At 32.9% G+C, this 17683-nt stretch overlaps 1 protein-coding gene across 1 annotated transcript; it reads left to right on the top strand.

The window, feature by feature from the left end:
- Positions 1 to 1332: 1332 nt before the first annotated feature.
- LOC110641627 (protein trichome birefringence-like 34) lies at positions 1333 to 3343 on the top strand. Its single transcript, XM_021793418.2, has 5 exons — positions 1333 to 1738; positions 1894 to 2065; positions 2295 to 2491; positions 2564 to 2722; positions 2795 to 3343. Exons 1-5 carry the CDS (start codon positions 1374 to 1376, stop codon positions 3141 to 3143), a joined length of 1242 nt encoding a protein of 413 aa, XP_021649110.2. The 5' UTR covers positions 1333 to 1373; the 3' UTR covers positions 3144 to 3343.
- Positions 3344 to 17683: the final 14340 nt, after the last annotated feature.

A 17683-nucleotide genomic window follows, 5' to 3' on the forward strand; every position in this document is an offset into this window, starting at 1 on the left:
TTTTAATTTTTTATTTCATTAAATTTTAATTTAATTTTAAATTAATAAATAATATTTATAATAAAAATACTATAATATATAACATTAAATATTATGATTTAATTTATTAAAATAATATTTATATTTTATTTAAAATATAAAATAAAATAATTAAAAATTTAAAGAAAAGTTAGACGCTACTATAATGCTTTCAACTTTTCTTAAATTTTTTTAATTATTTATTTTTTTTATTTTATTAAATTTAATTTAATTTTAAATTAACAAATAATATTTATAATAAAAATATTATAATATATAATATAATAATTTTATTTATTAAAATAATATTTATATTTTTTTTAATAAATTAAAAAATAAATAATTAAAAAAGTTTAAGAAAAGTTAGATACTACTGTAAGTAGTGTCCAACTTTTTTTAAAATTTTTAATTATTTTATTTTATATTTTAAATAAAATATAAATATTATTTTAATAAATAAAATTATAATATTTAATATTATATATTATAATATTTTTATTATAAATATTATTTATTAATTTAAAATTAAATTAAAATTTAATAAAATTAAAAAAATTTAAGAAAAGTTGAACGCTACTTATAGTCCAACTTTTCTTAAATTTTTAATTATTTTATTTTATAATGTAAATAAAATATAAATATTATTTTAATAAATAAAATTATAATATTTTAATATTATATATTATAATATTTTTTTTATTATAAATATTATTTATTAATTTAAAATTAAATTAAAATTTAATAAAATAAAAAATTAAAATTAAAAAATAAATAATTAAAAAAATTTAAAAAAAATTGAACGCTCCTATACTTTTCTTTAAAATTTTAATTATTTTATTTTATATTTTAATTTAAAAAATAAATATTATTTTAATAAATAAAATTATTTGGACGCCGTTAAGAATAACATTCCACCCATTTGGATGTTGTTTTTAACAGCGTTCTACTCATTTTACCTCTGCATATTATTAAAGATAGCGTCCCAATTAAAAACGTTATATCGACTCGTGTTTGTATTTTTAATTCATCTCACTTTGGTAATTTTTCAATTTTTAACCCTTTTTTTATTTTTTTTTTTCTATGGCACAGTCGACTGGTAATTAACTAGAGAGAGAGAGAGAGAGAGAGAGAGAGAGAGCTGGGATGAAACTGGCCCAATAGCATGACAGAGAAGAAGGGTATTTTAGTAAAAACGAGGAAGCTAGGCAGGCTTCCAAATTGTTATCTGTTGCTTTCAGCAAACTGCCAGAAATCCACTTCCACTACTCCTAATTCTGGAAAGGGATTTCCAACAACCTTATTTTCAGAAACTTCAAAAAAGAGAAAACACTAGCTCAATTTTACGCACTTTCTCAATGGCTCCAAAGAAACACCAGCTCCAAATGCTTCCTGCAGCAGCTGCTAATGCTTGGGGGATCAGAACCACCTTTCATTCCCTCATTGCCCTCCTCCTCGCCGTTCTCGTCGTAATCGCCCTTTATCTAACCCAAAAGAGTGGAGAGCTCATGCAAGATAGGACTACTCGTAAAAGTTCAGGTGACTTGCTTGCCAGGTGCAATTTGTTCTCCGGCAAGTGGGTTTTCGATAACAAAACTTACCCTTTATACAAAGAGCAAAAGTGCACTTTCATGTCTGATCAGTTGGCCTGTCAAAAGTTCGGCAGAAAGGATTTCAACTACCAGAATTGGAGGTGGCAGCCTTACCAATGTGACCTTCCAAGGTCGGTTTTCATCTCTAGACTTTGCATATCTTTTGAACGTGTATTGATTTTGTATGGTGACTATCTGATTATGTACAGGTTGTGTACTTTGGCTATGTTTTTGAGTTTTTGTGGATTTTCTTTTTCTTCTTCTTCTTCTCCTTGTTAACAAAAAGGTTCAATGCCACGGCATTGCTTGAGAAGCTAAGGAACAAGAGGCTTATGTTTGTGGGGGATTCGCTGAACAGAGGTCAATGGGTTTCAATGGTGTGTCTAGTGGACTCCTCCATTCCTCCTGCCAAAAAATCCATGTACCAGAATGGTTCACTGGCGACGTTCAAGGCCATTGTGAGTCCTTCAACTCGGCTTTCTATATTAAATCTTCTGTGAACGTTACCACACCAATCACGAATCTCAATAGAAAGTTCATTTTTGCTTATTTTTGTCATGGGTCTTTTTATCCTAATGGGCTTTTCCAATAAATCCTTCATGGGCTTTCTTCTTCTTTTTTTTTTGACATAAATACTAAAACCAAAGCCCGAAGCTTATTTTGAGTAATTAATGTTGACGAATCCAGGAATATAATGCAACAATCGAGTTGTACTGGGCTCCATTACTAGTGGAATCAAACTCTGATGATCCAGTAAACCATCGTGTACCTGATCGGATTGTCAGAGTTCAGGCAATTGAAAAGCATGCTAGGCATTGGACTGATGCAGATATACTCGTTTTTAATAGCTTTCTTTGGTGGAGAAGGTCCCAAATGAAAGTTCTGTAAGTAGCCTCGAAACCACCCACCAAAACAATCCAATTAAATTGCAAAATCTGATATAAGCAATTTATCAGGTGGGGATCATTTGAAGGACCAGATGCAATTTACAAAACAGTAAAGATGCCAAGAGTTTATGAGATGGCTTTGAAGACTTGGGCTGATTGGCTGGAGGTGCACATTAACCGAACCAAAACACAATTGTTCTTCGTCAGCATGTCGCCAACTCACCAAAAGTATGTGAGAGACTAAGACCCTCTTCTTTATTCTCTGCTCAGCTCCTAAATGTAATAACTTTATCCTTGCAGGGCTGCAGAGTGGGGTGGAGCTAAAGGTGAAAACTGCTATGGCGAAACAGAGCAAGTGTTCAAAGAGGGATACAGGGGACAAGCTACCTGTCCAGAAATGATGCAGGTGGTGGATAGAGTTCTGGATGACTTGAAAACAAGAGGCTTGAATGTGCAGATGATCAATATTACACAGCTCTCAGAATACAGAAAAGAAGGGCATCCATCTATTTACAGAAAGCAATGGGAACCCTTAACAGAAGATCAAATATCCAACCCAAAAACTTATGCAGATTGCATACATTGGTGCCTCCCTGGAGTGCCTGATGTGTGGAATGAGCTTCTTTATGCTCACATTATTAATCTTTGATACATTCCAACTTAATTCCAATTCAAATTAACATGGAAATCTTTTTCTTTTTCCTTTTCAATTCCTGAAAATTTATTCAAGAAACCCCAGCAACTTTGGGAGTTTCCCAAGCGAACGCATGTTATTTTATTTACTTTTAATTAACAGCTTTACATGTGAACAATATCATATGAAAATATCAGTCCCTAAAATATTTATTACCTGTTTATTTTTTTATTTTTTTTTAATATTGAGGGAGGACAATTCTTCTACCCATAATTTATATACGACTAGTAATTCGATTAAAATATCTTTGTATATTTATTATAATTAATTAATTTAAATTGCAATTTTCTTTTAATATTAAAAATTTTCTATTTGAATTTATAAAAGATAATTTTATTTTTCTTCAGTATTGAAGGTGGAGATGTGAATGGTTATTGTAAAAATTGAAATATATCAATATGAATCATAATTGCAAAAAAATCAATATTATAAAAACTTGATCACATCAATATGAATTTATTATAATGTTTTAATATGACTCTAATTTTTTTCAACAATTAAATTGAAAATTATATCAAATTATTTATTACAATAAACTATACACACTCTAAATTATATTTCATAACAATAAACTATACACACTCTAATATAATATTATATTTCATGTATTTAATTTGATACACATGCAATTAAAAAGAACTATTTAGGTCTTTAATTTTTTTTTCCTTTCCTTTTACCTCTAATTTATCATATTTTCGTTCAATAACATTTAATACTCTATATTAAATGTAAACAAACTATTTTAGTCCTATTTGGCAATAATTTTTAAGGTAAGGTTTAATATTTTGATTCTAATTAAAATACTATCTCTCTTATTTACAATGTTCAATGATATTTATATTAGTAGGAATAGTTCATGGAAAATTACCTCTTTTATAAGAGATTGAGAGAACATTTTAACTAACAAAACAACTATTAGGTTGATGATACCATTACTTTTAAGTTTAACAGCTAATTTAACAATTATTTTTATTGAATACTTATATTTTTTTTAATAGACTGAACACTTATACTTTAAATTATTATATAAATAACTAATCACTAACTACTAATATTTAATTACTGACAATTAATAAAATAACAGATAGTTATTAAAATAGCTAATAACTATTAATAATTAATATTGCTTAATAGAATCTTAATCGAGACCTTTCATTTCATTTTAAAAACACCATAACTATTTAAATCAGGACAATAACAAGGCTTGTGGCCAATTTACCTTCTCGAGCTTCCTGTATTATTGCATTTGTCGTCTTGAATTAGTTCTAGGTTCATTGATTTGTCTTCCTTTTGCTATTGTTCCTGAATCCCTTCATTCCCAAAAGCAGTATTAGGAAAAGCCTGGAAAACTCATAAAGGGTTCAAAATCAGCCTAAAAAAGGTGAATACTTTTCTCTTTAGCTCTGAACATGAAATTGACGCTAAAATTATTTTGGAAAATAGACCTTGGAATATACAAAATCAACACCTAGCCATCCAGGAATGGCCACTAGATTTGAGTTTTGAAGAAATAGTGTTTACACGCTCACCTTTTTGGATGCAAGTTCATGGCCTACCGCCTAACAAAGTTACTGCTTCAAATGCTCATATCATCGACAACACACTGGGGAACGTATTAGAAGTGGACTTAACTCAGGGGGGTCTTATTGGTTACCCAAGTTTTCTCAAAATCAGGGTGGAAATTGCAATTGACAAGCCTTTCCCTACCGGGTTTCATAACAAAAAGGAAGAGGGCAAAACTCAGTGGGTCAACTTTAAATTTGAGAAGCTTCCTGATATCTGTTTCTCTTGTGGAATTATGGGGCATATTAAGAAAAATTGTTCTACCACCGAACAGAGGAATCAAGAAGGAAGCTCATTGAGTCATAATAAAAAATATGGACCTTGACTACAGGCTTTTCCCATTAACCTTAAACCTAACTTGTCAAATGTTCCCTTTACCCCTATCTCAACACAAATCAACAAGAACCTGCCAACTGAACCCAATCCAAGACTTTTGCACAACCCTTTGGTGTCTCCTTCCCAGATGATGACTTCCACAACCTTCTCCAAATCCATCCCACTCATAACCCAACCCCAATCTATTTTAGCATCGCCAACAGATACACCCTATCCAAGTCTAAACCAAGAAAAAATCCCAATCTCAACATCATCCCCTCAGTCGTATGCAAAAAATTTAAGCTTTACCTTTGAAAGTAAATCGTCGATCAAGCCTGCATCCCTGCAATGATCTTTCCTTGTTGGGATAACCTCGAGCAGTGCAAATACCTCGAGCTATGAGCCCAAAAATGCAGACCCTCTGTCTCTTGACCTAACCCCTCATCATCTGCCAACATATCATACCAAATGTGGAATCCATAATGTTAATACCACTGCCTTATTAGAAAATTTTCCTTTTCAACCTTTCCTTTTTCAATCTGGAGCATTAATTGCTCCATAAGACCTCCATAGCTCCTCTTACTCTTTCCCAGTTGATCAAGGTGATAGAGATGAACCTTTAAATGACTAAACTTTGGAAAATATACAAACCTCTAAAACCACTGGTTACATGGCATCAATTCCTTGCAAAATAGGACCATCTTTGAACTCCTGTCCAATATAAACTAATCCATCTACTTTAAGCCCATCCAGACCTCCTTCTAACTCCAACCCATTAAGCAAACTTACAATTCTAGAGCCCGACATTGAGCTAGAGAAGTTAACGTCTCTTGATACTAAAATCCAACTTGCCATTGAGTTGTTTAAACCAATTGCAAAAGCCCAACCCGAAATAATATTTGAGCCCCTTCTCTCATTAGTTGCTGTAAATCCTTCATCTCCTGGAACTATTGTGCCTCCTGAAGCCACTATAAAGGGAACATCAAAATGGAAGAGGCTTGCTAGAGCCAAGAATTCAATGGCAAGAATTGAGGAAATTCAAGCTTCAACAAATAAGGAGGAAGATGGGACTGAGCCTGTAAGTGTTCTAGGTTCTGAGAAGAGGGTAAGACAAGAGAAGATGTGTATTAATAAACTAAATTCTGAACAGGTGGAGATAGCCAGCCTAAAATGGCCCCAATTTCATCAATGAGGCTATTGAGTTGGAATTGTCAGTGTAACGATCGGGCTCCAACCACTAGAGAAATTATTCACTTTGGCCATAAGCCTCCCCCACCATCGCCCAAGAGGACACGCGAGCGGCTCTGATACCAATTATAACGATCGGGCTACAACCACTAGAGGAATTATCTGCTTTGGCCATAAGCCTCACGATTTTGTCCCATAGGTGGAATGGAGAACTTTCCAGGAGGTCACCCATCCTAGGATTTCTCTCAAGCGAGCATGCTTAACCCTGGAGTTCTTCCAACTCTCCAGGCCATTCCACCAAAAGGCGCTTCTAGTGATTAGTTCCCCCATTTTATATATCATTACTTTTTGAACCTAAAACCATTTCCGTACTTTACCGATGTGGGATTTGCCTAAGGGACCTTGGGAACCCCCTGACAATCCATACCCTTAAAGGAATTTGTAAGTTCCATTCCCCTAATCTAGTCTTCTTAATAGAGACCAAGAATAAAGAGGGTCTTGTCAAAAAGCAAATGAGGAAATGCAACCTTCACAACTTAGTTACTATAGAACCCTGTGGAACTTCGGGTGGTTTATGTTTGGCTTAGGATGACATTACTGATGTGGAAATTATTTTGTCTGAGGTTTTCTTCATCCATGTAAAAGTCAAATTTCCTAATCTTCCTATGAATTGGGATCTTTTGTTTTTGTACTTCAGTTGTGAGGAAGATATTATGAAAGATTAATTTGCTTATCTCCTGGACTACAACTCTCATTTTCTAGATGCTTATTTATTAAATAGTGATTGCAATGCTATCTTATCTCCTCATGAAAAAAGGGGCAGTAATAATAATACTTGTTCTAAAACTAAGGTGTTCCAGAATTTTGTTAATAGGATGGGAATTATAGACTTAGGATTCAATGGTCCTGCTATGACTTGGAAAAATAAGAGGAATGGGCACGCTAATGTATAGGAAAGAATAAATAGAGCCCTTGCTAGCATTTCATGGATTAATCTTTTTCCTAACTCTATTGTTTCCCATTTGGAGGATATAGGATCATACCACAGGCCTATCCTTCTACAATTACAGCATCCTGCTCCTAAGTCGAAGAAGAACTTCTTCTTCGATGCTAGATGGTCTTTGTCCCAAGATGTTTCTGACTTAATTTCTTCAGTTTAGGAAGGTAACCATCAGGCTACTGATTTGTCTCAATTTTATTCCAAGCTAGAAATATGTAAGAAAGCTCTTTGGGAGTGGAACAGAAGATACACACATAACTCCAATATTCATATCCAAGCCTTACAAGCTCAATTAGATGGAGTAAAGAAAAATATGTCAGTGTGGGATGGTGAGATGGTACGCTAGCTTGAAAAGGATTTAATTTAAGAACTTAAGAAGGAAGAAATGTTATGGGCCTAAAAGGCTGGGCAAGATTGGCTTAGAGAGGTGACAGGAACACAGCTTTCTTTCATGCGAAAGTTGTCCAAAGAAGAAGGAGAAATACTATAACTGCTCTTTAAGATAAATTTGGCATTTGGAGAAATAATTTTGAAGACATTAAAGCAATTGCAATTGATTATTTTCAGGGTATTTATGCCTCATCCAATCCGAATAATAACAGTTTTCTTCAGGTGACTGAGGGGTTCACTACTTGAGTAACTTTAGAGATGAACAACCAACTCGTTAGACCTTTCACCAAAGAGGAAATTCAACGAGCAGTGTTCTCCATCCATCCTAACAAATCCCTTGGTATTGATGGTATTACTGGTCTATTTTTTCATAAATATTGGAATACTATTGGTAATGATATATGCAGATCAATTCAACATTTCTTTCAATATGGGGAAATGCCAAAGGATGTCAATCACACTCTTATCTCCCTCATACCTAAGGTGGTTGAGGTAAAATGTCACACCTTACTCCTCCGTAAGGCATAACATGATCCCGTAGTATACCTAATGAATTACCGAACTTTGCCTACCGATAACCCATTAAATATACTACAAGGGATTTTAAGCAAATCCAATTCATTTAAAATTGTAAAGTAATGTTAAAGCACTATTTAAAAACCTTTAATTGAAGTTTAATTTATGAGTTAAAATTTTGGTCAATTTTATTTTCTGTAATTTTTATAGAAATTTTGACAGAATGTGGGCTGTAATTTAAGAAAACAATTCTTCCAAAACCTGAAAAGAAAACACTTCCAATATAAAATTCTCAATCTCAACTTCAACAGGTCTCAATTCAACACAATCTCAATACATTTTCCATATCCATCAATTTCATTTAATATATTCGATATAAATACAAAAGTCTAAATTTTTCAAGAAAGAAAGCAAAAGTAATATCATTACAAATTTTACTATATAACTGCTCAATTAGTACAAAAGATACATATGAATAAAAATATTTACATCAACTAATTGATAAGGGTATAAATAATATACCCGTACAAAAAGATCCTCAAACTGTACTCTCCTGTCACTGTAGCAGCTCACTTTGCTGCTTTGTCATTTCCTTTATCTGCGACAACAAACAAAAGCTATCGCTGAGTAATTATACTCAGTGGTACACAACTAAGAAAATTTTAGCTCATTATAAAGCATAATAAATCAAAACATAACAAATCAAAATTTTTCATATCCAAAGAAGTGTTTTCCAAAATCTCAAGTTAACATGAATCATTTATTTCAAACCACATTTTACAAATCACAAAGTATAAGTATTGCCAAGAACACACAATTTAGACCATGAAACAAAATTTCACGATCAATACCGTGTTGTACACCATGACAAAGCAAATCACCTCACTAACCGTTATTAATTAGGGAAGGGCTAGCTAGCGAATAAGTACTCATATAGTCTTACCCCACTAACCATTATTAATAGGAGACATAAGCAATTTTTAATTGCTAAACCCCAAATAGCCGCTACTACCGAGGATTTCCGAACGGGACTGTCATGTTAACTGTGGTTTAAAAACTAATTCATAAAATTTCCATTCAAATAATTGCATTTCAATTTACTTAACACAAATCATTCAAGAATTTACCCTTATAGGGTTGGCAACACATAATTTATAAAGTTTAAAGAGAAAATCACAATTGTCACCAACACATTCAAACTCACAATTCATTTAAAATAATTTACAATAATAAAATCAATTGAATAAAATTAGTTGTGTACAAACCTCTAGTGAGTCGCCTCATTGCCTTGACTCACTCTTTCCTTGTCCTTTCCGGTCTCTTTTTCTACTGAAACATAAAATCAGAGTGTTTTAATACCTATCCAAATTATTTCTAATAGAAATTTCAATAATTAAAATTTTTACTTTACTTTTACTTTATTTTACTTCTAAGGTCCCAAAAATTAAATTCTTTGTGTTTTTTATTATAGTGGTTACTATTTATTTGATCAATTGATCAAAATATTGACTTTTTCATACTTAATAAGTTTTTTAATTCTAATTACTCCCACATATCACATTTTGGGTCACATTTTTGTTGGTATTGATTGTCAAACTCAATTCAAGCTTTTTTAGGAGAATTGACAAATTTTCAGTTTTGGGTCACTTACTTCTACTATTACATTGGACCCTCTACAGTGGGAATTTGATTGACTTCCCTTCATCAAAGTTGTTCCTTAATGTCTTAGCTTTAATTCTCTTTTTGAATCACTCCATTTGGAGTTTTTTAGCTCAAGTTATGCTATTTCTAAGGTGGCTGGCAGGATTGGTTCAAACCCAAAATTCTGGGTACCTTTTTGGTTCTGGTAGGTTTAAGTAACCAACTTTGGTTGACAATTTGACTTGGTTATGGGCAGAATTTGGGTTTGTTTTCTTCATGAAAGTTGTAGTACTATGTCATAGCTTTCCAATGGTCTAAAAATCAGATCATTTGAACCTTTCTACACCAAGTTATGACCATTTGAATAAATACTGTTTATATGATCAATTCTGTACAGGGGCAGGGTGTGTGATCCGGGTTCAACCCAATTTTTCACTAATTTAAGGTCAGTTTTAGGGCAAGGTTTATACATGAAAATTGTAGCTTTGGGTCTTAATTTTCATCTCCAATTAGCCTTATACCAATTGGAGTAACAGAATTGCAATTATGGCCATTTGAGTGGACCATGGTTAGGCTGTCCAAAATTGGGGCAGCATCACCTTCAATCCCACTTTAATGTCCATGCATTCAATCAACTCCCAAACATACCAATTGACCACTTTAAACATCAATTTGGTCAATTGGCATCAATTCATCAATTTCCCCAATTTTTCCCCCCAAAACCTTAATGTCAAGAACCTTAATTATCACCTTCCAATTTCAATCAAATTCAAGTATGAAATTCATGTCTATATCTTCATTCATGTTAGAATTCAAACCTAATTGCATCAAATAATAAGGAACAACTTTAATAATAATAATAATATTATTATTATTATTATTATTATTATTATTACAATTTAAGTAATTCCATGTATGTCCTTTATAAAATTTCATACACATCTGCGTTAATTTAATTCCTTTCAAATGTTTTAATCTCACTTACTTTAATTGTTGTTTAGGTCAAAAGTCAACTTTTCAAGTGAATTGACCAAAATGCTCTTTACTTGTCAGATCTGTTTTACCAATAGCATTGTATTACTTCCTGAACCTTGATCTACTTATTTAACCTTGTTCTCAATTCTTTTCTGTGGTTCTCTTATTTCCACTAGCTTCGCAATAATTCCTAGGCCTACGGTGTCACAATATCCCATACGAAATTAGGGTTACGACTGACCTCGCAGTCACTTCCCGGTTCGGTCACCTATCGCTGTGGCCTTAGCTCATTTAACCCTTTATGCTTTTTTTTTCTTATTTGTATTTTACTTTCAGGTAATTACTATTAATTTTTATTTTAGACTTTTCTAGGTGATACAGACATAGTTTTAGACATCTTAACTGTCCGGACAGACACTGGTCACTGAAATAGTAGAATGTATAGGACTATGCATGTAGGGGTGTTACATAAAATCTACGAAAGACTTAAGACCTATTGGTCTTTGCTCAGTCCTTTATAAAATTATTTCCAAAATGTTAACCTTCAGGTTACAACCAATCATGCCTTCTATGGTTAGCAATGAACAAAGTGAGTTCATTAAAGGGAGATTGATTTCTGATAATATTTTAATTTGTCATGAGGTGATGCATCATCATAGAACAACAACTAAAGGCAGAAAACATGGGATGGCTCTCAAATTAAACATTAGTAAGGCATATGAATGTGTTAAATGGTCTTATTTGACTCATATTATGCAGAAATTTGGCTTTCATGAGAAATGGATTTCTGGATTTTGAAGTGTATTACCACAGTTATAGACACTTTGCAATTAAATGGCCATAGAGTGGGGTGCATTCATCTTTCAACGGGACTTAAGCAGGGTGATCCCCTATCCCCCTACCTTTTTCTGATATGTGCTGAAGGGTTATCTCATTTGTTTGCTTCTTCTAATTTGCAAGGGATTTCAATAGCAAGACATGCTCCACCAGTCACCCACTAGGGAAGCATACCAAATTTTGGCCATTCTTAATGATTACACTCAAGCAAGTGGGCAAATGATCAATTATGATAAATCTTCTTTTTTTTTTTAATAGAAACACTTCTCATGGGGTTAGAATGGCCATTTCTCAGGTGTTGCATATTCAGAATGTGGGTGCATTAGATAAATTCCTAGGTCTTCCTTCTATTATTTCCTGTTAGAATTATGACTCAAAATCCTAATGGGATTTGGAGAGGGATCTTTTCCTAATTTGAGTGGGAGAAATATTCCTCAATAGGATGAAAGAATATGTAACACCCCTATGTTCGGTAGTGCGTTCTACTGTTCCGGTGACCAGTGTCGGTCCGGACAACTAGGATGCCTAGAACTACATTTAATTGTTAGTGAGGAGACATAAAATAATGAAATACAAGAAAAGAAAATACAAGAAAAATAAAGAAAAAATAATAGCAATGAAATGAAACTAAGTTAAACGAGCCAACACCGCAGCGATGGGTGACCGCAAGGGGAAGTTACGGCACAGGCAATAGCTGACCCCAGGACTGCAGAAAACCCTCGAAATTTAGTTTTGAGACATAATTAAAGACTTATTGAAGTATAAATTTCATTAGAAATATCAAAGAAAAATTAATAAATTGGTACGAAGAAAAATGAGAAATCGAGAAAACAACAAAACTCGGTGTTACCGAAAAATCGAGAATGCAACCCGAATAGGGGCATTGTGGTCATTTGACATCCCGAGTTATCTTTTGACCTAAATATCCATTAAAAATAAGTGACATTAAAGTTGGAAAACCTCATAAAAAAATGAAATTTAAATGAAAAATAAATAAGGAAACTTTTGGGGTAAGATTTTGAATAATGAAAAGTTTAACATTAATTTATCATTAAGCTAAGTTAGTGGACCATTATTCCTCATATAATATCATAAGTGGACAGAAATATCCACTAACTTTTTGCATTCATCATCTTCTTCACTTAATTTTCATTTGGCCGAACTAATTTTTCTCCCAAGGTCCATCCATGGCCACCCCTTCATGCAAGCTCCATCTACCATGATTAAGCCATGGTTTCTTGCAAGTTTCTTCATTAAAAGTGGTGTATACCTCTTGGGTAGATTATAAAGAGCAAAAAGGAAGAGATTTGGTGAGGTTTTGAAGAAATCCAAAAGAGGTAAGTGGGTATTTTCAATTCTTGTTTCATTAAAAGTGTAACTAAGGTTATGTGTAGTTGATTTATGGAAGAAATTTGAAGAAATGGTTGAGTTATGGGACTGTCCATTTTTGGCAACCATGAGAGTCAAAGATTTTGAGCTTTTCTTATACTAGATTGATGGGTAATGAAGTTAATTAGGCCAATTACATGTATTGGTAATTTAATGTTATGTGTATGCTTGAATTAGGTATTTGAAGTGAGGTTGTGAATTGAATATGGCAATTTGAAACATATGTACAATTGTGCAGTTTTGATGTATGTAAGAGAGCTTTAATTTTATGTATATTAATGTTGATTATGAGTTAATGGAATATACATTAGTGGTTTTGATCAATGGATTAGGGTTTGAAGGTTTGTATAAGAGTTGGATATTGATTTTATTGAATTGAGTGTAATGGATGTTTACCTAAATAGAATAGCTGCTGGATGTTTAAGTGAATTGAGTATTGTTGGACATTTCATGTCATTAAACTGAGTTGTTGCTGGAAAAATTGACAAATTGAGTTGTGGTTGGACAATTGACCAAAATGAAATGTGAATGGTGTTCATTAGAAGTGCTAATTTTCAATGCAAAGTATGGTTAGTAAAAATAGTATACATTTTAAGTTATAAATGGAATTGTGTGACTTCAATTGGTATGAGACCAATTGGAGGTGAAATTAGGCACAAAATATGCCAACTTTCATGAAGGAAGCTTACCTAAATTTTGCCTAGAAGGTGACTTGAAAAATGACCAAATCCGGATTAGTGACTTGAAAGCCTGAAAATTGACCATTTGGGCAGCAGTTAGTGTTTTGACCATAACTTACTCAAAACAGGTCTAAATGATCTGAAATTTTTACCATGAATAGTTTAGACATAGATATACAATTCTTATGAATACACCAAAGCCAAGAAATGGTTAGAACCAAGCCAAATAGCTTGCACAAATTCAGGTACCAAAACTGACCGAACCAAAAGTGACCTAAAAATGACCTAAGCCTACCATTTTAGTGCATTCTGTCCAGCATTGGTAAATTGACCATATCTTGGTCTACACAACTCAGAATGACCTGAAATTTTGCCCCGCGTGCAATAAGACATAGACCTACAAGTTTGTAGTTTGGACCAAAACCCGAAAACCGAGGAAACTAGGTCGTCCAACTAGGTCAAAATAGCACATCAAAATTCGGTAAATTGCAATAAAATGCAATACGCTTGGAAATGAAATAGGTAACATATACTAACACTAAAGGACTATAAAATATGACATATTGGTAATATTACAATTGACTCACTTAGAGTGCATCAAGAGTCAACATTATAGGTTGACTAATAAAATGAATTGAAAGGAATAGTACCAAGAAAATTTAAATATTGAATTTTATTGTTAGAAACAAATTTATTGAGTTCTGAAACACTTTAAATTGTGTGTTTCAGTTGAAAAGGATATTGGAAAGCATAAGGAACACTGAGTCAAAGCCTAGGGGCGTGTCACACCTTACCCCTCTGTAAGGCATAACATGATCCCGTAGAATACTTAATGAACTACCGAACTTCACCTACCGATAACTCATTAAGCACCCTACAAGGGATTTTAAAACAATTTCTTACTTTTGGTAAGTGGTGAGCATTTCTAATAAGTATTTAAAACATGTACTTAAATGAAAAGCTAGTTGGAAATTTTGGCCCATTTTATTTTTCCGCACATTTTATAAAAATTTTGACAGAGTTTCCTCTGTATTTTGAGAAAACCGTTCTTCAAATACCTGTAAAAAGCACTTCTAAAAATTTTTCTCAACCACAACTCCAATTTCACAATCAAACTCTATCAATTTCAATAATTCCACAATCATTTCATTTGAGACAAAACAATTTATATACATCCTTACAAAATTCACATCAAAAGAAATACAAACTAAATTTTATTACAAACTTCATACAAATTTTGTACAAGCTGCTCAAAACCCGTCTTCACATGTCCATACATTTCTGTGCATTACATACATCAAAATAAATATTTACGATCAGGGTATAAATTATACCCGATAGCTTCAAAGCAGAACGATCCTCAATCCTCAGCAGCTCAGTCTGCTGCTCCTCTAGTCTCTGTATCTGCGACAGCAATAGAAGCTATCGCTGAGTACTAGGACTCAGTGGTGCACAACATACTAAAATAATCTTTATGCAAAACTTAAATCACATTTATTCAAAAATTTGACTAACCATGAGCATTAATCACAAAACATAAATTATGAGATTTTAATGAAAACCAAGCTCATTTCAAAATATCAAAACACATTTCATAAATCCCACAGTTAGATCATGCCATTCGAAACAAATAGAATCTCAATAGCCAGAGGCTAAAGAGAAATCATATCACAAGGCTAGCTAGCTCAAATATATGGATATCCATTCACATCCTCTTCTACTGGCACACCTCAACACTTATTCAGAGACGGAATCAAAATTCGAAACTGATTACCCCCACTAGTCATGCTAGTGAGGTATTCAAATATATGGTCATGATACTGTGGTTTCAAAACTTATCTTAACAATTTGCTAAACATTGTCATTTCAAATATACATAATAACTTTTAACAATTTCGATTAAAGCATCACAAATAATATCACAATTCACTTTTTCAATTCATTCAAGACAATATGCAGCAAATAATTTACAAAAATTACACGTTATGCACAAACCTCAAGCGAGTCGTCCCTTAGCCTCGACTCGGTTCCTCGGGTTCTGTCCCAGTATTCTTTTCCATTGAAACACACAATTTTATAGTGTTTTAGTACCATAATTTAACATAAATCCAAAAATAAATTTAACTTCACTTATACCTAGCTCTAACGTGTTAATTTCGACGTTCTTGAAATTTTGTGTTTCGGGTTACTATTCACTATACTATTCAAGTCAAATAGTTGACTTTCTAAGGCTTAATAGGTATGGGAACTCCAACTTCACCCACATACCACATTTTGGTCATTAAACTTGTTGGTTTTGGTCATTTTCTCAAAGCTTAGGTCATTTTGGCAAAATTGCCAATTTTCGGTTTTGGTGTTCTAAGTTGCACTATTCCATTGGTCAATTTACTGTTGGAATTTGACAAAACTTCCTTCATATAAAATGTTCCTTATTGTCTTAAGTGTATTCTCATTTTTGGATCACCTCAATCGGAGTTTTGTAGCTCAAGTTATGGCCAAAATAAAATTACTGTTCACGTGCACTGTTCATGCTGAGATTTTGGGTTCTGGCAGATTTTGATCCAACTTTGGTCAGTAATTTGATTAAGTTAAGTTCATAATTTGGTCTAACTTTCTTCATATGAAATGTGCTACTATGTCTTAGGTTTCCATCGGTTCAAGAATCACCTAAATCCGAGTTTCCTAGAGAGAGTTATAACCCTTCAAACATTACTGCTCAATATAAATTCTACAGAGTTGCAGGTTTGGTAACTCAACTTTGCTCAATAATTTGAATGGGTTAATGGCATAATTTGGGATGGTGTTCTTCATAACAGTTTTAGATCTATACCTTATCTAATTGCTGGTAAAATTTCAGGTCAATTTGACCTTCCTAGCTAGAGTTATGACCAAATGAACAGTTACTGTTCATTTGGTCAGTTTAATCGATGGCAGCCTGCTCTCATTTCACTTTGGTCAATTTGTTCACCCAGTTTTGGTCAGTTTTTGGGCATGGTTCCTCAATGAAAATTGTGCTCTTTTATGTCTATTTTCATCTCCAATTGGTGGCATATCAATTGGACTTGTAAAATTTGAGTTTTGGTCCTTCAAAATGGGTTTGGTCATGCTGCCAGCAGCATGACCATTGGACCTACGAATTTGGTTTTCATTCCAACAATTCCTACACACCTCTTTTGGTCATTATTGACCATTTTTCATCTCAAAATAGACCAAAATCATCATTTATGCATTTCTCCAAAAATTTGGTTCCAAAACCTAGCATTCAAAACCCTAATTCACTTAAATTGTGCAATTAACTAAATTTAAAACTTTAAACTATAATCAATCAACTAATTAAGACTTTTAAACTCATTCTATCTCATTTAATTTATGCAATTCATACTCCCTTCAACTAGGTCAAAATTTCAGTTTAGTCCTTCTCCCATGTTTGTTTCATTTAATCAAGTTCTAAGCTCACTTTCAACCATCACATATGCATTTGAATGGATAAATAAAGAGTTTAGCATACTAACCTCAATTTAAATGCCAAGCCTTCAATTGTTCTCTTTCTTTCCTCTTTCTTTCTTGTGTTTAAGTTGAGATTGCAAGGTCTAGTGAGGTATTTAAGGGAGTTATGTAGGTTAAATGAAGAGAATTAAGCTTAAATATAAGCTTAAAGGAAGAAATTTTCATGGAGGGAATTTAGGGGAGATGGGGCGGCAAGATGGAAGGAAGAAGAGACTTTTCTAATTTTTTTTTTTTTTGTTTTATTTTCTTTAGTCTTATCCCTTTTTGAAGACCAAAATTCCCTAATTAATAAAATAATTTAATTAATCTTTTATGACATCATTCATGATGTCATCACCTTTGACTTTTCTAACTTCTTTCTTTTTTTTTCTATTTATTTTTTTCTATTAGTTCTTTAATTTAATTCTCAATTCTGAAATATTCTTTTCTCCGATTTTATTTGACAGTTAGGTCAGGAGTCAGCTCTCGGGGTCAATTGACCAAATTGCCCCTCG

This window comes from Hevea brasiliensis, chromosome 3 (assembly GCF_030052815.1).
Source record: "Hevea brasiliensis isolate MT/VB/25A 57/8 chromosome 3, ASM3005281v1, whole genome shotgun sequence".
NCBI lineage: Eukaryota > Viridiplantae > Streptophyta > Magnoliopsida > Malpighiales > Euphorbiaceae > Hevea > Hevea brasiliensis.